Raw genomic sequence first — 23,623 nt, forward strand, 5'->3', positions numbered from 1 at the left:
TGATCGTCCCAATTAGAGGCGTAGATATTTGCTAAGATCAAAGGAAAACCATAAACTATGTTTTCTGCACTTAAAATCCTGTAATTTTCTCATAAATCGACAGTGCGGCTTATGGATGAATTCTGGTTGTGCTTACTGACCTCGAACCGATTTTATGTGCTACACGGCGCTCAGAAACCTTTCAAAAGATGTTTTGGTACGACTTTGCTCAGCTACGAGGCCGCACCGCTTGATGGATTGTTGGAGCATTACAGCTACGAGGAGCCTCGCGGAGTGATACGTACTCTGCTTCAACGTAATATTACTGTATTGAGTGTGTATAAGGACCATAAATGGCACCTGTAAGAGACACGGTTACAAAGAGGGTTTCAAACTCCAGGCTGTCAGTCACGCAGTAGAACCTGGGAACAGAGCAGCTGCTTGTTATTATGCTCAGCATCTGTTTACATTTTGACTGCACGATTGTGAGCTGTTTGTTATGCACAAACACAACATTGTTTTCTTTTATTTATGGAGCATTATTATTTAATAAATGCTGATCATTTATTCCTGAGTAATTGTTTCATGTACATCTACGCTGTATGTTAATAAATGTGCCTGTGTGAGATTTGGGACACAGCTTTGACTAAGAACTCTCTTTTTGTTCGTACTTTCTGGCTTTAAAAATATCGAGATATATATCGTATATCGCCATCCAGCTAAAGAATATCGAGATATGAACTTTGGGTCATATCGCCCAGTCGTAATATTGCAATAGGTTGTCCGTTAAACTCAAGCGGGGCTTGGGCCCTGGCACGGCGTAGCCACACAATCCTGGTAGTAGTGACGCTCGGCTATGACGGCGTGCGGGTCACCAGCTGGCTTTCTCAGGATAGGGCTCCTGTGTGAGCGGTCGACAATAACGTCTTTATCCATACCCAGCACTTCACGTAGTAGCACGGATACGGCCGTGGAGGAGCTCGAGTCCAGGCCCTCTGGGATCCCTATGATGTGGATGTTAGCTCTCCGCTTCCTGCCTTCATCACATTTATCCTTCAGGTCAGACAGCTCCTCCTTCATACTCTCTACTGTAGACTGCAGGGTGGTCACCTCATCGCTCCACATTGACAGCCCATCCTCAGCTTCTTTCACTGTAACCTTTACTCCATCAACTTCGCCGCACGTCGCCGCCATGCTGTTAGCGATCTCATTTCTCAGTCCTTGCACGTCAGCCCTTATATTGTCAAAATCTTCTTTCAATGCATTTCTGACTTCTTCTTTTAACAGCGTACTAATGTCCTCTTTAATGGATTGAAGAAGCTCCAGTTTTAGAGCAGTAGGATCCACATCACGCGCGTCTGTTGAGTCTGCTCTTCAGCGGCCGTAGAGCTGGACGCTGCCCTTTGGCCATCATCGATACTCTCGCCCGAGATCGCACCGGGGCTAAAATATTCACCTGCTCAGCTGTTTTTGATCAGTTTGAGCCTGTGTGGTTTGATCAGGTGGAGGAACGATGTGATGCTATAAAGACATCATCTTGTCCAAATGAAGTTGTTCCAACACGTGTTTAAAAAGATTTTAAAGGTTGTTGGTTCCGACATCTTAGCGATTTTTAACAGCAGTCTTAGTTCAGGTGTTGTACAGCCTGTTTTAAACATGCTGTTGTACAGCCTGTACTAAAAACCTGATCTGGATCCTCTGTCCGCTCAAACTTCAGGCCTATTTCAAAGCTTCCCTTCCTGCCGAAGATTTTGTAAAAGATTATATTTGTTCAGCTGCAATCTGTTGTAAAGGTTTCAGTCTGGTTTTAAAGCTCTTCACAGCACTGAAACTGCACTTTGAAAAGTTCTTAATGATCTTTTATCAGCCACTGATCAGGAGACTCAGCTGTGCTTTTGGATCTGACCGCTGCCTTGACCACAGCATCTTGACCTCACCATTGGAGCATGGCGGCATCAAGGGCGCTCTATTAGACTGGTTCAGCTCTTTTATTAAATCGCATTATTACATTTGGGGCTTATATTTGACGGCAATTTGAAAAACAGCTGAGCTCAGTTGTACAGCGGTCTTTCTTCAAACTGAGGCTTTTATCTAAGGTGAGATCATTTCTATCTTTTAAAAACCTTGAACGGGCGATCCACGTTTTCATGACGTCCCAGCTGGATTATTGTAACTCCTTATATGTTGGAGTTAGTGGGACCTGCCTGGCAAGACTGCAGCTGGTCCAGAAAGCTGCAGCTCGTCTTCTGACACAAGCTCAAAGACATTTATCGTCCCAACAACCACATATACGCTGGTCCCTCGCTGTAACACAGTTCACCTTTGGCGGCCTCGCTGTTTCGCTGATCTTTTTTGTGCAATTTTGCATGTTTTTGTTTTTTACAGCGCATTGTGTTCTGCGTCCTGATTGGCTGTAGACCATTGTCAGCCAATCTCGTGCCGTGTCTCCTGTACAGTACAGAATGTGTTCAAATTTACAGCAGTGTGACTCTGCAGTGCTGCACTGTATGTTTGTACGTTTTGTCCCCAACAAACAACAATGATGACGAGACGTTTTGCACCTGTGGTAGCAGCCAAAGGCAGAGGAAGATGCTGACCATCATAGTTTCAACAAGGAGGCAAAAAGGTTGTAACTGTCCACAACAAGAACATCGTAAGGATGGAGTCAGCTTTGGCTTTGTGGCTCAGTGACCGCAGGAAAAAGAACATCGTGCTGGACACCAACATTATCTGCAGAAAAACTCAAAAGCTTTATGAAACTTTACCTGACAGCGAGGAGCCCAGGCCATGGACGAGTGCTCCTCACACAGAACCAAGCTCATTTAATGCCAGCAAAGGCTGATTTGACACATTTCAGAAACACTTTGCTTTCACTCTTTAATAATGAACTTATTTTTCTATGAAGGTTTGAACTTTGTTTAAACAAGAGAGAAAAGTGTGAAAATGTTCATGCCTGTCTGAGAAAAGTGTAGAAAGTGTGCAGTGAGGGTTTAACTGCCTTAAAACTTCTATAATACTTGTAAAACATAAAGCTGCTACTTCATTCTGAGACTTATTTTTAGAACGTAACTCGATAAACGAGCGACCGCAGTAATGTATTGTGTTTATTTTGAAAACTCTCAACAGGATCTTCAGATTTATTTTGAAAGCTTTATCTGGAAAACACAAACACATAAGCAGGAAACAAAGAGCGTGATATGAAACGATAGACGTTTTCATATGGTCATCATATATACATCGTTCTATCGAACAGCCCCAGCTCCTGCTGTCAGTCTCTGTAAATCTGCTCTGAAAACACATTTGTATTCACTGGCTTTTAATACAGCATGAGAGTTATTTGATATTTGATGTGTGATATTAATATTAGGAGTTATTTTAATAGTTATCTTGGATTCTTGTACAGCACTGTGGTCAACGCTGCTGCTGTAATTAATGTGCTATAAACACATAAACAATCTGCAGTTAAACATCCAAAACTAAAGATGTGATCGCTGCCTTTAGAAAATGTGCTGATGCACAAGATATCAGCTCCATTAAGGTGGAATGTGGCCGTGTTAGAAACATGTTGGAAGAAGTTTGAAGCTGAAACTGTGAAGCTGAGAGTGAAAGAGCTCCAGCGTCTGTCACAGGAAACTTTCTTATTTCCACACTGATGAAAGCATCAAGCTTTGATTTCCTGCTGCTTTTATTGAGTCACACTGTGAAACTGAGCCACAGCTGAACCAGCATCCCTGTACAGCAGACACTTACAGCGCTAGGCTGCTTCCATTGGACCCTCTGCACAGAGCTTCAGTTTCCTCTTCTGGTCCCAAAGTGCAGAACAACAAGGTTTCAAACAGCTTCGTTCCAGCAGCATCAGCCACAGACATGCATAGAGAATCCTTTGGTTGTGTTGTGTGTTTGCATATCTGCTGTGTTGCTTTGTGAGGATGGATCATCTCCTGCAGCTCCAGATAAACAAGCTGGACCTGAACCTGGTAGCTTCACTTAGAAGACACTTGTGACGGGAACGTGTGAGAAGTTTTGTGCAGACAAGTTTGGATTTAGAGTGTGGGACGAGCTCTCCACAGTCTTTGTGGAGATCCACATTCTGCATACTGCCTGTGAGAAGCTGCAGACATTTGTCCTCCAAATCCACTGAGCAGCTGCTCGTGGTGGTATTAGCTTCATGTGTGCGTGTTAGCATGAAGCCTCGGTCACACTCTGCTGTGGACACGGTCACGGACAGCTGGACGCCTGATGGACGAGTCGTCCTTCCTGTTAAACTTCTTTGAGCATGAGAAGAGCATGAGAAGCTCAGTGGACACTGTTCAGGGTTTTAACTCTCGCTTTCACTTCAGCTTCACCAACAACAGCACAAACAGAGCAGCCCACTGCCTGCATGGCTGGGACAGCGCCCCCTGGTGACTGTAAACCACTACAACATGTAGACGGCCGTCTGCAGGCTGGATGTAGCACCACCGCAGAGACGTGCTGCAGCTCTGTTTAGTTACCCAGCTGACAGCAGAGGCTGTAGTTTACTGTTACCAACATGGAAAACTGAAGCTTCACCAGCTGGAGCTACAGAGCTGGAGAACAAAGGAGACTGAGAGGCCAGAATGATGTGGGAGGAAACATCAAGAGCCTGTTTGAAAGGAGACACATGTGGATGCTGTGCCAGTCTGTGGTCTGTCAGAAGTCAGCTGAGTCACACTGCAAGAAGCTGCAGAATCTCAGAGGAGGAGATTTGGAAGTGTTTGTGGGACAAACTGGACTCAAAGAAAGAAGATGTTTGTGAAGTCTTTGGTGGAGGTGAGCAGTGTGAAGCAGAACACATGCAGATGAATCAGGAGGTCAGCATCAGTGTCTCCTTGTGGTGGACGGTAAAAGAATCAGAGCCAACGCTCCCGTCCACCCTCGGCATGAAGCAGTGCTGTTTCTGAAACAGGAGGACAAGTCCAGAGAAGACAGAGGAAGCAAAGATGAGGGTGGGACAGGACAGCAGGACTTCCTTCACACCTGCAGCTCCATCACACTGCTGTAGCTCCTCTTCATCACACATGTACCTGCAGCCTGTCTTCAAGTCCAGGAGTCACCTCCACACAGTGTAGAAGCCTCCTGTGCAGACCATGGAGTCCAGCCTCTGTCAGGGAAGTCGGCACTAAAGCCTGAAAGACTTCAATCTGTCTCTGCTCCACCCGAGAAAGACCAGCACCGTACTTGTTGTGCATTCAAGGAGGGAACATCAGCGCTGCATCGTGGGAACAACACCGCAGGAACAAAGACACAGCACGGCCGATGAAGGACGAGGACAAAGGAAAGGTGAGTGAGAAGACCCTGGTGGTGTGGACGGACCTGCAGGGGCTCCAAGACTGAGGAGCAGAGACGTCCATGTACCAGCTGAGGATGCTGCAGTGATCCAGGGAGCTCGGTCCAATCTGAGGCCGTGTGAACTACGTGGACCACAGTTTCTTCACAGACTTCAGCCACGTGAACATCTGGAGATCCAACAGTGCACGAGCTGTGAGCCATCAGCTGTTTCTCTCATCAGCTGCTGTAATGAGAGCTGCTGGAATCATCTCGAGCAGCAGGAAATCACTGATGTTGTTTCTAACCAAAGATATGGGACTGAGCTCCGCTGAGCTCCTTCTACTTTCATCCAGATAGAAACTGCTACAGTCTGCTGATTATTGCTTTGCCTCCATCACACGAGCTCTTTATCCTGTTCTTCACTCTCATTGGTTCTTTGTCTGCTTGTTTTTACAACAGTAGTCTTCTGATTGGTCAAAGGAGACAATCAGCTGTGACTAAATGTAGCTCCTACAGCAGTGATGGGAATAACTACTGAAGCTAATCCAGTATCAAAGCTCAGGAATCAGCAGCTCCCACCTCGTTTTCTTTCAACAACTATTTTTAGCTGCTGTGTTTTTGTGTTTCTGCAGACCTCAGACATCCTGCTGCTCTGGACAACTTTTTCATTCTTTTGTATCATTATTTTGCTTTTCTTTTATTATTATGTTATATGTATTAATATGTGAAACACTTATTCTTTGTGTTTTTGCTTTGCTCCTGTCAAACTGCTTTAATAAAATCTGCTGCAGTCTAAACTGTGGACGTTCCCTTTTTAACCCTTTGTGAAACAATAAAGGTTTAAATCTGAGTATTCATCTATGTTAGTGTTTAATGGGTCTAATAGGTTGCTTTGGCCTTTCCCAGTAATATCTTCCCTTGCAGTCTGTGGTCCAGGCTTCTAAAACCATCCCAGGTTAACAAGAACTACAATCTAGAGGAGAGCTGCCATAACAGGTGTGACTGATGAGATCTGACCTGCAAGGTTACTCAGGTTTGTTTGTATCAGGACAAGCAGGGAAGCCGCCTGGACGTCAAAGTAGTTAGAGCTGGGCGAGTGTCCTCACCCACATCGGCTTCACAACTCTGCATCATCTACTGAGTAAGACTCAGAGCATCAGAGATTAGAAGGTCTACAAAGAGCTGAACCAGACTTCCTGTATAAAGGTTTTAGTTCCACAGATCGACAGTGTCAGCACAACTAAAACGTGGAGACTGACCTCAGAGTTTCAATTTGATGTTGTGGATTCCCCAGAAGAACACACAGCTGCTTCACTCCTGAATCCTGCAGCTTGTGGTCTCTCAGGTCCACCTCTCTGGGATACGAAGGGTTGAGCTTCAGCACTGCTTCCAGATAATCACAGCTGATCTCTGACAAATCACAGTTCCACAATCTGTATAGAGAATGAAAGATGTAAGTTTATTAGACAAAGAGCTTGAAATCATTCAGTGTTTCATCATCTGTTCAGAGCTGAAGAAGGTTCAGAATGTAGAAGTTTAGAAAATGGAAACTCCAAACAGCTGAAGCCAACAGGAAGCAGCTTCAAACAAACACAACAAGAGAAAAAACTCTGAATGTTTCACATTAAAGTCGAACATTTCTAACAAGAGTGTTTTAAAGACAGAGTCACTGATGATCATCTTCTGCCCAGTAAAACTTTGGTTTTCCACATGTGAGTGTTAATGATGCACAAAGACTGTGAGTGCAAAGAGGGAGCGAGGAGGATGACAGAGAGATGGTACAGGAGCATCAAGAACATTAAAGTCTGGCGACTAAATGCCTCACTCCTAAATGATTGGCAGTTTTGTGAGTTCATACATACTGAACTAAATACTTACTTGCAGTTGAACACAACTCCAGAGATATCGCCTTTAACTCTCTGGGATTGCACCAAGACATACATTAGAGGTCGCATAATATCATTTGCAAGTGACAGGAAGAAAAGAAAAGAGGCTAGGCGGTGTGAATTGGAGGCCAAAATAAAACACCTAGAGGAACAACACAAAAAAGCACGGACAGCCAATTTGCTTTCCGATCTTAAAATGTTACGTAGTGAGCTTAATAGTTTAATGAACGAGAAAATTGAGGGCAATTTCAAATTCACTAAACAAAAGTACTATGAACAGGGTAGTAGGGCTAGTAGATTGCTGGCAATAAGACTCAGGAAACAGCAAACTTGTAATATGGTCCAAAAGTTGAAGTCAGATCAAACCCTGATTACTAAACCAAATCAAATTGCAAGTTGTTTTGCCAATTTTTTCGAGTCATTATATAAAAATTCAGATACATGTAAAGATAACAATACACTATCTGATTTCTTAGAAAAGATCAATTTAAAAACACTGTCAGAGTCTGTAGCAAAGGAGTTCGATGAACAAGAAATTTTACAGGTGATTTCAAACCTTAAAACTAAAAACAGTCCTGGCCCTGATGGTTTTATTAACGAATTCTATAAAAAACTTAAGGACAAAGTCGCACCCTTATTACTGAAAGCTTACCACTGCGCTCTGGAGACTGGGACTATGGTGCCGTCCTGGAACGATGCTACAATTGTCGTAATCCATAAAGAGGGCAAGGACCCCACAAACTGTCAATCATACAGGCGAATCTCATTACTTAATACTGATTTGCGCATTCTCACCACGATTTTAGCGAAAAGAGTTAGTAAAATTATTACACAGGTTATAAATCCAGATCAAACGGGGTTCATTGCAGGAAGGCACCATGGGGACAATGTTCGTAGATTGTTGAACTTAATAAGATAAGATAAGATAAGATAAGATAAGATAACCTTTATTAGTCCCAGACGTGGGAAATTTGTTTTGTCACAGCAGGAAGTGGACAGTGCAAAAGTTATGACGCAAAAATTAGAATACAATAAGAATAAATACAGTACACAGCTGTACAGAATAGAATAAAATAATATACTATATACAGTAGAATAAAATAGAATAAAAATATACAATAAGATAAAAATAGAATACGAATGCTATATACAACTGAGTAAAAATACAACGATGCCAGAAAAGATTATTGCACTTAGTGTTATTGCACATGTGTGGATGTGTGTGTTTGTTCAGTTAAAGTCTTTGTTGTGGAGTCTGACAGCAGTGGGGAGGAAAGACCTGCGAAATCTCTCCGTCCCACACCGTGGGTGCCGCAGTCTCCCACTGAAGGAGCTGCTCAGTGCTGTCACAGTCTGCTGCATGGGGTGGGAGACGTTGTCCAACAGGGATGACAGCTTAGCCGCCATTCTCCTGTCACTCACCACCTCCACTGGGTCCAGAGGGCATCCTAGAACAGAGCTGGCCCTTCGGATCACCCTGTTCAGTCTCTTCCTGTCCCCAGCAGAGATGCTGCCGCCCCAGCAGACCACACCATAAAAGATAGCAGAAGCCACCACAGAGTCATAGAAGGTCTTCAGGAGTGGGCCCTCCACCCCAAACGACCTGAGTCTCCGCAGCAGGTACAGCCTGCTCTGCCCTTTCCTGTAGAGGGCGTCTGAGTTATGAGTCCAGTCCAGTCTGTTGTTCAGATGAACACCAAGGTACCTGCAGCTGTCCACAGCCTCAATGTCCATACCCTGGATGTTCAGTGGTTGCAGTGGAGAATGCTTGTGCCTGCGGAAGTCTACCACCAGCTCCTTGGTTTTACTGGCGTTGATCTGGAGGTAGTTCAGCTGGCACCAGTCCACAAAGTCTTGAGTCAGTCCTCTGTACTCCTTGTCGTCCCCATCAGTGATGAGGCCGACTATTGCAGAGTCATCAGAGAACTTCTGCAGGAAGCACCGGGTGGAATTGTGGGAGAAGTCTGCAGTGTAGATGGTGAAGAGGAACGGAGCCAGAACCGTTCCCTGTGGGGCCCCCGTACTGCAGACGACCCTGTCCGACACACAGCCCTGAGTCCTCACATACTGTGGTCGGTCGGTGAGGTAGTCCAAAATCCAGGTAGTGAGGTGATGGTCCACTCCAGAGTTCACCAGCTTGTCCTTTAGAACCGAGGGAAGAATGGTGTTGAAGGCACTGGAGAAATCAAAGAACATGATTCTCACAGTGCTTCCAGCGGTCTCCAGGTGAGCGAGGGAACGATGTAGGAGGTGAATGACGGCATCATCCGCTCCAATGCCAGGCTGGTAGGCAAACTGAAGTGGGTCCAGTGATGAGCTTGTTAGGCGCCGAAGCTGAGCCAGGACCAACCGCTCCAGGGTCTTCATCAGGTGGGACGTCAGAGCCACCGGCCTGTAGCTGTTGAGGTCCTTGGGGCGTGAAGTCTTTGGCACTGGAACAACACAGGAGGTTTTCCAGAGCTGTGGGACTCTTCCCAACCTCAGGCTCAGGTTGAAGAGGTGCTCCATCACCCCACACAGTTGGTCCGCGCAGGACCTGACGACCCTCGAGCTGATGCCATCTGGACCCGCTGCCTTCTTGCCATTAATAATAATGGCGACTGTCCTTTTCAAGGAGTTTCTCATGTCTTATCCTACTTTTTTCTTTTTTTAATTAACAGGAGTGAGAATTTGAAATCCTCTATATTGACATGATTACATTTCTTCTATTAAATGAGAAGTACATTTTGAACACAGTATAGTGAACACAATATCCAAGAAGCTAAATCTGGTGAAATGGTTTCTTTAGCTGTCAGCTTGAAAGGCTGATTGGGGTATTTTTGTCACCTTGCATGCGGGTGGCATGGACACCCGACTTTTGTGTGCATTTATCAAAAAGCTTGGATGATTTTGAAGATCAGTGGCATTCATTGGGGTGGCTGTAGCTCAGGTGGCAGAGCAGGTCAGCCACTAATCAGAAGGTCGGTGGTTCGATCCCAGGCTGCCTCCTGGCTGCCTCCTGGCTGCATGCCAAATATCCTTGGGCAAGATACTAAACCCGTGTTTGCCTACTGGTGGTGATCAGAGGGCCCGGTGGCGCCTGTGTCCGGCAGCCTCGCCTCTGTCAGTGCGCCCCAGGGCAGCTGTGGCTACAATGTAGCTTGCCATCGCCAGTGTGTGAATGGGTGAATGACTGAATGTAGTGTGAAGCGCTTTGGGGTCCTTAGGGACTAGAAAAGCGCTATACAAATGCTGACCATTTACCATTCAACTCATGATCAGCGTTCAAGTTTTCTTAAAATCTTGTAACATGATAACTAGAAAGAAGACAGCTAGGATTTTCAAACTGATCTGTCTGATTTAATGAGACCACGTGTGCTCAAGTTTCCTGCTCTGACTCGGCCTCAGAATGTCTAGAGGCAGAAATCAAGCACACTCAAAGGAAATAAGCGTATCAGTGGGCATGTGCTCAGCACGCAGAGTGGGAGTGACTAAAGGTGCCACTGCAGAGCATCGCAGTTGTTTCGTGTGATTAAGTTGTGTGTTTATGAACCTGTGAGTGTTAGTCCTTTTGGCAGGATGACTCGCATGAAGCTGTTATAATTGTTTGTGCATGTTAAAGTTATGCCTCAGTTCTTTGATACCATGTTGGTAGGATTATTTGGCACTAAGTTAATAGCAGTGGCTGTAATCTCCCGCAGTCATTACATCCAGCGGTATTACAAATAAAGGACTTTTCTATTGTTTAGTTTAACTGTGGCTAGCTTGCCATGTCCGTGCCTTATGATTGGCAATTTGTATGACGTGCTATTTAGGCAATATATGAGCTATAGTGACCCCTTGTGGATATTGTGAGATATTGCTGTGTTGAGTACATTATGTTTTCAATTGTTTTCTAGTTATTTGTGACTCTACTAATGATAAAATTGCCTGTTTCTGTTTCCAGAAAACCATTGCTCATAGTCCCACATACTATACAATGATAAGTTCAAGTATGGCTGTACCTAATTTGGATTAAGCCTGGCAAGCACTTTGATGTAAACATTTCTTCTGTGGGACTTAAAGACAGTTAACCCAACTCCTGGACTGCTGCAGTCTTCCTGACAGAAAGCTTAGGCCAGGCTTGTATGCCCAGTATATATATTCTATAACGTGTGTAACTACTTCGTTTAGTTGTTTTTGTTTGGATTTAGTTTAGTTGTTTTTCTTTTCAGTGTATTTCAGTGTCACTAATTTGTGTAGTGCTCACTCACATTTTCAACTGGAAAAGACCTGCAATAGAAACGTATTTAGGAGCAAACAAGTGAATGAAAAGTTTGACATCATTAAGCCCAAACAGCACCTAGTTTTCAACAAAAACACATAACATAAGAGCAGCAGTGACGATGCAGCTGACACAGATGAACCCATTTAAACTGGTCCCAGTGTTTTTAGCCTAACTTGAGTCTTGAACCATTGGGGCAAATGAGAAATTCCAGCAGTTCTTGAAAGCAGCAACTCTGTGCTTTTTTGTGATGTTAGGGACATTATGGTAACTCGAGGCAGAACACCATCCAAATCTTGGTAAATAACACATGAAAGAACAAAACAAACAAACATGGTAAAAAGAAGCCAAACATGTGATAACATTGTTCCATCACGCTCACTCACTATTCTCTCAACCTTTGCCTTCACGGGGCTGCTGCAACAATGTACCTGGGATTACCGTAATGATGCAAATATTAATGAAAAGTGCAGAGTTGCTGCTCTCAGGAATCATTGGACTTCTTTTAATTGAGGAAATGGATCAGGAGTTACGGTAGTTACAGATGTTTAATACAACCCTAGAAAAGAGCTTTCTGTAGTGCTGTGCGATACGGAAAGATTTTTTATGTATCCGATACAAGTAAATACAGGGCTGATATGATCTCTACTTTTTAATGTGGATGATGCATCATCAAAATGCCAAATTGTTTACATTTTCATGACCTTTACGTTGTTTTTTAGGGGGCTTCATCCTAATGATTAGTAATGAGTTAAAACCGAGGACAGAAATAATAAAAGGATTTAGTTTGTAGCCCATAGTTTAAAAGCAGTAATCACACATTATCCCTTTCTTTAACAGCAACACAAAAGGATCATTATATTCCATTAAATCTGAGCCATATTATATTCAGTATATTTATTTTAATTTCAGTAAATGTTTTTATTTAAATGACATGTTTCAGTGAGATAAATGTGTTATTTCAAGGTCGTTGCATCATTTTTACTTTTCGAGTTGGCTAAAATAAGAATTAGCCAGTTGCACTTTAAAGTAATATAACCAACATATCGCCACAGTTATCTACCTGGATATTCTTCAGAGCATGCTTTCTTGCATGTGACAACAAGAGACCTCTCGGTTGTCTGGTGGAGCATTTAGCGCCTCGCTACATGTTTCCAAATCGGCATTTCTTCTCAGTGAAAGCTGTCCTAGAGAAGTAAAGCAAGTTTGTAAGTTTCTCTCTCAGTGTTTGTAACGCATTCCCACGTTAAGCTTAACAACCGATATATGGAGCGACTGCCGCGCCTCCTCTCCCCCTCCCTCTCCTGCTGCTACTTCAATCATGAAACTAATCAATGATCAGCTGATCGCAAGTTCCGTCTCTCTTGTTTGTTTCCCACTTTGCGCCAGAAAGAGGAAACCAGCAGATAAACCACAGCAGCACGTTTAAGCTTGATAAGCTGTTGTTAGAATTTATTTAATATTACTTTAATGCCTAATGCTATAAGTAGCTGACAGCTGGTAACTGTGCAGGGGCGGGTCTAGCACGGTTTTGCCAGGGGGCCAGCTGGGGCATTAACAGGGAAAAGGGGGGCACAAAGAAATACTTTTCTTTCTTATTCTCGTTTAAAATGTCTCGCTTTTAATAAATAATTATCTGAATCTTACAACCAAAGTTTTTATCTAACGTAAAATGTATAGAAATCTAATATTGTATATAGTAACTATTAAGTCTAATATATACCCTAGTAAGTTATAGTACTTTTTCCTTTGGGAAGATACCATCTGTGCAGTCTGCAGTTCTGTTGAAGAAAGATGTTGAATCTATTTAATTGTTGTTGAAAAATAATTGATTTCTGTGCATTTTTTTTAAATACATGCATTAAATTAAAGTCGATTATGTCGATTAAGCATCACGAGGCAGAGGGTGGGCGATGGTTCCCTTTAGTTTTTTTTTTTGCTGGGAGTTTGCAACCCTATTAGTTAGGTTGTTTAATATTTCTGCTAAGTACTCTTTAAAATACCAGAATAGGGAGGATGGTGCAGGTTTAAGTTTATTAGATTGATCAGTGTTGCTGAACTATGAAATATTTTGGGTGCAGTGTGTTTTTTGCATACAGGTATAACTAAATAACTTTAATGTTTTATTTTTTAAAACTTGAGTATGAACTTATACAAAATAAAGAAAGATATTAAAAAAACTGTTTTATTGATTATAAAAATACGCTGTATCGGATTCATATCGATACTGGACACAAAAAAGTGGTATCGTGCGTTCTCTAGTCCATACAGGAGAGAACCAGAAACTAAAGAAACTAAATTGCGTGTTTACCTTTATGTTGACATCAGTGTCTGTTTTTTTTATTATTATTATTTCAGCATTTCAGCATCTCAAAATATTTTTTAGATAAAAGCAGTCAAAATATTTTTTTTAACAGATGAATCATTAAAGGATGGCAATTTCTAAAATGGTAACCAACAGACCCGTGTGTTTTCTCTTTGGAATAATAATAATTATTGCTCATTAATAAGAAAACTATTTCTAATCCAATTCAATTTTCGAACAATCAATAAAATACTTTATGACTAAAATGATGAATAACTGCAGCCCTAAAATAAACACATTTTAGAGAAACTTGTGATTTTTGAGATGATGCAGGTTTAATTTGATCGTTTTTCCCCTTTGGTAACTTTGCTGTCCTCGCCCTGAGTTCCTTAGTTTCACCAGCTAGACAGCGAGATAACGATGCTCCAATAACCAGACTTATTTTCCTTTCTGTGCTGATTTATTGAAGAATGGCCTCTGACCATTGCCTTCTCTTTGACCATCGTAAAACTGAAAGTACAAAATACTGTATTAGCTAACTAACATTGTAAACTAGCTTGTTACACTCTTACTGCAAGCTAACAGTAGATTACAGCTCAGTATTCAATACCATCGTTCCCTCGAAGCTGGACAGGAATCTGCAGGATCTAGGACTGAGCAGCTCCCTCTGCAGCTGGATCCTTAACTTCCTGTCTGATAGACGCCAAGTAGTCAGACTGGGCAGCATCACCTCATCCCCCATCACACTGAACACTGGTGCACCACAGGGGTGTGTACTGAGCCCTCTCCTGTACTCACTCTACACCTACGACTGCACAGCCACTAACAACTCCAACATCATTGTGAAGTTTGCGGATGACACTACAGTGGTGGGTCTTATCACCAACGGTGATGAGACGGCTTACAGGGAGGAGGTCAGCGCCCTGACCCACTGGTGTCAAGACAACCATCTCACCCTCAACGTCGCAAAGACAAAGGAGTTGATAGTGGACTTCCGGAGGAGCAGAGAAGTACACACCCCCATCACCATCAACGGCGCTGCTGTGGAGAGTGAGCAGCTTCTGCTTCCTTGGTGTACACCTGGCTGAGGATCTTACGTGGTCAGTACACATAAACAAAACAGTGAAGAAGGCGCAGCAGCGCCTCTTCTTTCTCAGGAGACTGAAAAGATTTGGCATGAGCCCCCGCATCCTCAGGACCTTCTATCACTGTGCCATTGAGAGCATCCTCACTGGATGCATCACCACCTGGTACGGCAACAGCACCGCCTACAACTGCAAAGCTCTCCAGCAAGTAGTGCGGTGCTCTGAACGGATAATTGGAGGTGAGCTTCCCTCCCTCCAAGACATCTACAGGAAGCGGTGCCCGAGGAAAGCGGGGAGGATCATCAAGGACTCCAGTCCCCCCAGCCATCAACTGTTCAGACTACTTCCATCAGGAAGGAGGTTCTGCAGCATCCGGTCCCCAACCAGCAGACTGAGAGACAGCTTTTTCCACCAGGCCATCAGACTGCTGGACACGTCATAGACACCTCAGCTTCACTACTGGAACTTCAACATTATGCACTACACACTAGGGCTGCTCGATTATGGCAAAAATGATAATCACGATTATTTGACGATATTTATTTAACCCTTTAAGACCTACTATAGAACCAAGTCCACCAGAGCTTATATTTTTTTTTTTTATATGCTGTAGTGCCATTTGTGGGAGCATTTCAAGTTGCTATACATCAATACAACTGTTATAGCCCATATTTTAATAATATGTCTGCATTAAGTCCATAGTAATTACATAAATTGCAAAAAAGTGCAATAAACTACAAAAAAAATTGAAAATCGCTTTTGTTTTGTTTACATATATTTCTACTTGGAGAAATTTAAGAGGTTTATCCCTCAAAACTTTAAATACAATAAAGTTGCAAAAAATTGTTTCCCACCACAGGAAATTTATTTTGAGTGTCTTCATAGTTTTATTTTGGAGATACAGCAATTTTTATATACTGCAGGAAAAACAAAAAACAATCCTATGATGCAAATTTGCAAAGAAAACAGCAGGTGCATCATTTCACTGTGGGAAGTGTTACGAACAGCTGATAGGAACGGCAAAGCGTGTTTCTGGAATATTATGTTTTTGTTCCTGCAAGTGCTTTTTATGCAATTTTTGCAAAGCTATATGTGGAACGAAACCGTGACCGAGGACAAGCTGATGGCATCAGATGTAAGTACAACTCCTCCGGTTTCATATGCAAAACAAATTATTGCGCTAGCTTACACGGTTCAGGTTCTACAGGGATTTAAAAATAGTTACGCAAAACGGAGCGTGCTGCTCTGACCGGCTTTAAAGGGTTAACAATGACTTTTAAAAAATAATATAAAATAGTGTGCAACACCACTGAAGTTTTTTTTTTTTTAAACTCTCTTTTCAACCAACGGCAGTCACTCTCCAAATAACTTCTGCTTAGCTTTCCGAGCTTCCCTCGGGTCCTCTTAATCAGCGGTCTCCAACCTTTTTTGCGCCACGGACCGGTTTATGCCCGACAATATTTTCACGGACCGGCCTTTAAGGTGTCGCGGATAAATGAGGGAGGGGCTAATAATCGGCTCAGTCATTTTTAATGATCGTTGAAAGCCCAGATCGTAATCGTGAATAAAATTCGATTAATTGAGCAGCCCAGGGCCGTTGCTAGCCATTTGGGTGCCCTAAGCACAAATGCTTTATGGTGCCCCCCGCCACTGAAAAAAAAAAAAAAACATTAATACTTTTGAATTTCTCAGTGGAATTTGTTTAATTAAATAACAACAAACATGACAGTTAAACAAATAAATAAGGTTAAAGGAGGTTAAAAATACTGTTACAAATAAATACTGAAACAAAAATTGAACATTGGAACAAGAACAAAGAGCCTGGCAATAATGTGTAATTTTTTTTATAAAAAAATAATATAATATAATATAATAGTATTATTATTAATATATTTACAAATAGTTTCACAATAGAATTTAAATAAGAAACTTAAATAAGAAAAATAAGAATTTGAACACAAAAGCCACATTCCTTAAGTAACTATGTTAAACATTTTTACAATTCGTTGTCAGAGTATGCCCTAGACTCTAGGGCATACTCTGACAACCAGAAAATGCAGGCGTGGTGTGCCTCTCTAGGGCCTAGAGAGGCACACCACGCCTGCATTTTCTGGTTGCAAAATCAGCTATAAGGTCATCATATGATAGCTTCTGAGCCACGTCACCACTGATGCTGATAACAGCCAGACCACTTAAACGTTCCTGCCCCATTGATGAACGCAGGTACGTTTTAATGAGTTTGAGCTTTGAAAAGCTTCGCTCAGCAGAGGCAACTGTGACAGGCAGGGTCAGTGCAATACGCAGAGCAATCCACAGATTGGGATATACCTCTTGAAGCTGATTGTCATGTAAAAATGACAGCATTTCCAAAGCAGACGTCTGTGGTGGCAGCTGAGGAAGGTTGATGATTTCCTGCATCATCTCAGGTCCATCAATGTCAGCTACTCCCTTATCTGTCAGTGTCTTCTGTACTTCAGTGGGATTGTTGCAGGGTCTACAATGGCTGGTGGTTGATGTCCAGGGATGGCACTACTACTGGATGGTTCATCCTGTCCTTGAGATCCTCCTTGAACATATTTAAGCATTGACCCTGCATACAAGAGAAAATATTCAGGGATTTTACAGAAATACAATTTTGAATCTACAGTAGGCCTACGAAAGATTGCATTATAAGACTAATAAATTAAGTAAGTCACTGGTACATTTAAAAATTACTAACTATATTTTACATGTATAGATTTTCATAATGGCAAATGGCAATATAAACATGCTGTACATAATTTGATATAAATGCGCAAGTAGGAAATCTATATTACTGGAAGATATAGGTTTCATATTACAGTTTCACCAACAGATGTCGCCCTTGATCTATGAACCTAAAGAAAGACGAGAACTATTTATGTGTTCAGACGTCAATGGCATAAATAAGATATGCGTCTTTATAGATATCCTGAAATGCAGCAACATACAAAGTAATCTTGTCTAATCTGATAATAATACTTGTCTGCATCACTGACCTATCCCAAAGTTAAGGTTAATCAGTAGCATGCATGACGTTAGCCAGCTAGCAACCTGAGGAGGGAAATGCTAGTCTCACGAATCACGATAACGTTAGCAATCGTGACTCACGATTGCTAACGTTATCTGAAAACCGTCAATTGAGTGACCATGATGAGTTGCTTTTAGTAGTCCATTCTATATTCATATCCACAACGTAAACAAACTACCCAACATCAATCATTTGCAACATTTGTTAACACAGTATGAACACTGCTAACAGGAGCTATCACAGAGTTGACGGACATGAGCGTGCAAGCAAGGGCTACAATAATGAACTTTTTTTATTATTATTATTTAAACATTGCCTTACCGGCAAGCGACGCCTGAGTTTCATCACGCTTCCTCTTCTTCTTTCTTTTCTCCGCTCCCGACTCCTGTTGCCGTTTCAAGGCCATGTTCAAACAGGTGTTTACCAATTATAGAACAGACCACTGGGAGTGGGGGGGCACCAGGAGGAGACTGGAGACAGGGCACAAAGCAGATTCACCCCTTTTCTCGGGAAAATTGTTTTATGTTGCTTTTGTATTGTTTAACCATATTAATGCATATGATATTTATAGTATTAATATGGTTTACTTTTTTTTTTTACGACCCTGATTTTTTTGGTGCCCTACCGGCCATTTGGTGCCCTACGCAGTGTGCGTTATGTGCGTTTGCGGAGCTACGGCACTGGAGCAGCCCTACTACACACTGTATATAAATGCCACTTGTTTTGCACATGTCCAACTACCAACCTCTGTATATTTTATTTTATTGTTTACTCTATTTAATTTGTAAAATATGTACACACACACACGCGCGCACGTAGAAAAACATATTTAGTATACACATCCAGTAATGCATGTACTATTATATATTGTACATATATTTATTAGTCTCAGATTTAGCCGTTCTTATATTTTGCTTGTTTTACGTTATTGTATTTTTGCACACCTCTGTTGCTTGTGAAGCTCGCAAACAAGAATTTCACTCACATGTACTGTACCAGTGTACCTGCACATGTGATGTGACAATCAAAGTGATTTGATAACAAGATAAAACTTTCAAATGTACAAATTATCGTACCATTTTTACACAAAACAAAAGTTAATAATTATTTTATCGTCACTCATACTTACAGACATATCTTGTCCAAGGCAACAACATTTTAAGGTCCATATCAGCTTAGAACGATAACTTTCCGCCATCTTTGATTTTTTCACCTTCTCATTGTTCCTTTCCCAAAGTAGTCAAACCCATATTACAAAGCAGCCACTAGAGGGAGCTCTAGGGCCGTTTGCAACCATAATATCCAGTTTACCTTATAAAAGGCAGAACAGTAACTATAGTGTTTGCAATAAATGCAGACATTTAAAAACAGAAAGCTATCATCTACTGTGATTCAAGTGTATAAACGAAACCACATAAAATGGCTTAAACTGAATATGGTCACGTTTTATTTTTTGTGTGGCCATTACTGCATTTTAATGGTGTTATAGATGCTGTCGAGGCTAAGCCTACATTTAAAGCCACTGAGCTGTTTGTTGGCAGGTTAATGCAATGTCACTGGTATGAATAAACGTATTAAACTTAGTTCAATAACTGAAACCATACTTATCTTGTCCTTTAGATTCTTTATTCCAACACAATTTAACATAACAGCGCAGCGGTCACAATCTGTTTGCTCCTTCCCAACAACAACACACCTGCTGCTAATGAGCTATCTACCTTAAATAGACACACCATATGTAACACAAAAGGTGACCCCTAGTGGCATACATGAGGTACCCACACAAAAATGGCTCCTACAGATACTGAGCACAAATATGAGTACAGAGAATTTCCAGCAAGCTTTTAATACTGTCACAAAAAGGTCTAGAGGGATTTATCAGCATCATCCTGTCAAACTGGTTTTATGGTGGTTTTGATGAGAACAGATTATAGCTTGATCAAGAAGACCAACCGTTGTTTGTTTTTATTTCAAATATCTTATAACAAGATGAAACTACAATTGTAAACGCAATTTGGTTTTTTTGTTTTTTCTCAAACTTAAGTAACTGAAACCTTTCATTGAACTACAGCAGAAACAGATTGGAAATGCCAAGTTATTCTAACACTAGTGGACTTGTTAAACAAAACATTTGTTTCACTTCTTTCTCAACATGCAGCACCATTAAGAACAGTGGACCAGCATAGTTGGTCTGCATGAGCACACTTACTGCAACAGTTGTACATGCTGAAACTGGTTGCTGGCAGCTGATGTGAAGAAATGTCTGGACACATCAAAAGTTTTCTTTTTCATTTTTTCCCTCCCTTGGATAACATACACATGGCAAATAAAAACATGTAACTAGGGTGACGTGAAGTGTGTATCATCAGATTTAACTCAAATATAATGAGGCTGTCCATCTGTGAAGTAATTGTTCCTTCAAAAACCACTGTGACAACAGATTTTATTTCATTCATTTGATGGTTTTCTATTCTGTATACTGGAACTTTTTAATAGCCCCCCCTGTCCACACATCCTTGACATGAGACTTTCTGCAGAGTTGCACATGATGAATGCACACAAAACTTAAAGTGTTGCTGTCATATTTTCTTGGATGTGGTTTGTTGTCATAATCAAGAACGTGTCTTATTTTTTTATTTGTTTTGTTGCTGATCGGCCATTGGACTGCTGAGCCTGCAGTGAACAGCCAGTCACTGACTCTTGATGCTAGAGCAAGGACAACTGAGCTCTCTCTCTCTCTCTCTCTCTCTCTCTCTCTCACTCTCTCTTTTAAATAAATAATACGTTCGAGCTGTTTATGTTTTTGACTTGTTATGGACTCTGACTGGCAATGGGAGGGCTGGCGGACTCATATTATGGGGGTGGAGGGTAGACACATTTTGTGTGCAAGAGACCACATACTACAGTGGTGATTGACACAGACTTCAATGGACATTTAGGTGAAGGGAACAGAGGTTATGAGGTGTTGGGTAGGTGTGGTGTTTAGGAGAGAAATCTAGAAAGACAGATGTGGGGCAGATTTTCCAAGTGGAAATGGCCGTGGTGCACACATACTTCAAGAACAGGGAGGAACTTGTAGAAATATATGAAAGTGGAGGAAGCTGCACACAGGGCAACTAAATATTATGCAGAAGGTGAAATCAAAAAGACAGGAGACAAGGAGGTGTCAGGGAGAATGCAGCTATGCAGCATCAAATGGTAGTTTGAAGGATGAGTTTGGACATCAAGAAGAGGAAGTGAGTGAAGGCAGAGACATGCAGGAGTATAAACAGGCTCTGGGTAGTAGGGAAGACTTACCAGATGGCTGGGATAGTACAGCTTTATTGAGATAAACTGCCAAGAAGGGGTTTGACGTCTTCTCTGCACAGAAGAAAGGGAAAAAAGAAAAGTGATTTTGAAAGTATTTGAAGGAAGAGATTTACAAAGAAAAAGAAGTGTAGTTAGCGAAATGAAGAAAATAGACCAAGAAACTGGGAGGCTAGGCATGTAGCAGAAAGAGGTGACAAAGGAAAAGGCTCAGTGCCACGTATGTGAAGCTGGACCCCAAGGAAATGAGGGAATGACACTTGCTAGGCAGAGAGTGAGTTTGAATGGATGTTCAAACCCAAAAAAAAGATATATTCACATAACATAGATTGAAAGAAGCTGCAGGTGGCACAGCAGCTTTAATGTCTTCCAGACAGGAAGTTTTGGAAAGAAATATCATCATTTCCCAGATTTTACTATCTTAGTGTTCTGTAACAAAATCACTGTTGTGCGCATGGTGTTAGAGATGATGATGATTACAAACAAACTTAATGTGCTAGTCGTGCTTTTCTTGAGGGATTTGTCCTTCCACCAGTTTTCATGTCATTGGAATCATTTGTATTCACTGATTCTGGCACTTATTTCATCAAACCAAACTCCAAGTAAATACTTTCGGCTTTTTGGTTTTGTCAAACGAACTAATGTAAAGAATGCCTGGCTGTGCACTACACCACGCAGTGGGAATTTGTCTTCTCCAGTTAAATTCAGGATTAACTTGCTTTATAACACAGACCTCAAAAGTAACCGTTATAACCCCAAACACAAGAAAATGTGATCTACAGCACAGTGAGAACTGGCAACGCTTATCTGGAGGGGTCAGAGTGAATGAACTGGACACCTGTAGAAGCAGGATTTGATTTCCACTGATTTCCTTTCCGATCCGATACCAAGTAAAATTCAGGGTGGTATCGACGATACTGATCTGATACGATACTCTGAACAAAAACTTATTTTTTTTACTCTCTTTTATTTTATCTCAAATTATAGCGTCGTAATGATCACAGGACATCAGATTACTTGTTCTTATCACTTAATGATGCAGAATTATCATATAGAAATGAAAAACCTGAAGTTGTGGCTATTTGTTGCCTGCCTGCAGCATTAAAGGACTCCGTGAGAGACGTCTGTCTCGCCCTGGCAGCACCTCTCCCTCTCCTCCTCTTCAGTTCGCCTCAACATACGCTCGTCATATTCTGTGATGTGATTCACTCTGAGGTGTTTGACCAGGTCAGCGGTGTTACCACAACACCTCACATTCTTGCCACATGTATGGCAAACCACGTCTCAGCTGTTCGTGGAGGTAAAATACGTCTGCACATGACTCTGTTTACGCTCAGCCATTGTTGTGAGTGTGCACGCCAAGGGGCCGGACACAATGACGGGTATCGCAGGAATCGATATTTCAGTATCGATCCGCACATCACGAGTCGAGATACGTTTTAAACTGGTCCAAAAAACAAATGCATATTTTCCCGAACCACTGTTCCTTGACTAAGGTGGGTAACGTGATGAGGTCAAGGAAGGGTGTGACGGAGATTTGATTGGAAAACTTGCAATTGTCGTCCGTTAAAGTTTCACGTTGGCTTTTTCATCTTGAAAGCCCTCTCTGCTCGTGTCCAACCCGTGTGAACAATCACAGATGTGAGAAATGTAAACAAACCGTCCACAGAACGCTGATCAGGTTATTTTAAGCGCAAGAAAACAAAAACGTTGCGCTCACCGTCGGCGTCACGGACGAGGCCTGGGGGTCCGGGCCCGTCCACAAAGGTCATTGTAACACAAATCATACGATTGCTAATGAAAATGCTATAAAGCTACATCGCAGATAAGTCTCTGGAGTAACAATCAAGGCCATGTTAGTTATTTGATGAATAGTATCTGTGCCACTCATGGCGCATGACTGAGGAGGACGTTGACCTCTGCAAGTCAGGAAAGTCTGCTGCTCATTGTATAAATATGAGATGTTTTTCAAAAACCAGCCAGCCATCATCTCGGGAGGCTGACTCCAAAGTACCATCTCACTTCAAACTTGCAAAACAAGTCGAGTCGATGCGAGCGCACTGCTTGTTTCTAGTTAGTCTTTAAGGATGACAGCATTAGTCTGCTCCTTTGTATGAAATAAAGTGAGTCGAGTCCATGTGGTCTGGCACCCACCCACATTTCTCTGCTAGTGATCCATGAGGACTCCACCTTGTTGCCAGTTCTCTTGTGTGGAAGCTTCAGGAAATGACAGCTTCACTCTGACGTGTGTGAGCTGTGTGAGGTCTGTGGTTAGAAGTTTACAGTGTTTGCTCTTTGTGTCGTCTGTAATATGCTCTATGGCTTTAAAAAAATGGCCACATGTTTCTGTAGCTGAATTTGTCCATCTCTGACCTTCTGAGACTGTATTTTCAAACAGGGACGTTCTGACTTTTCTTCACCTTGTACTTCATTCTGCAAATGTTTTATACTCTATTAGAGTTATTACATTATTCTGTTATG

At 41.9% G+C, this 23,623-nt stretch overlaps 1 protein-coding gene across 1 annotated transcript in view; it reads right to left on the reverse strand.

The window, feature by feature from the left end:
• The window catches only part of LOC112432436 (protein NLRC3), a 3,307,575-nt gene that overhangs the window by 125,768 nt on the left and 3,158,184 nt on the right, over window positions 1-23,623 (reverse strand). The window contains exon 66 of the mRNA XM_076881152.1: window positions 6,528-6,701. Within this exon, the coding sequence (XP_076737267.1) occupies window positions 6,528-6,701 (174 nt within the window). The remainder of the gene's footprint in view (window positions 1-6,527; window positions 6,702-23,623) is intronic.

Source organism: Maylandia zebra, unplaced genomic scaffold (assembly GCF_041146795.1).
Source record: "Maylandia zebra isolate NMK-2024a unplaced genomic scaffold, Mzebra_GT3a scaffold03, whole genome shotgun sequence".
Classification (NCBI taxonomy): domain Eukaryota; kingdom Metazoa; phylum Chordata; class Actinopteri; order Cichliformes; family Cichlidae; genus Maylandia; species Maylandia zebra.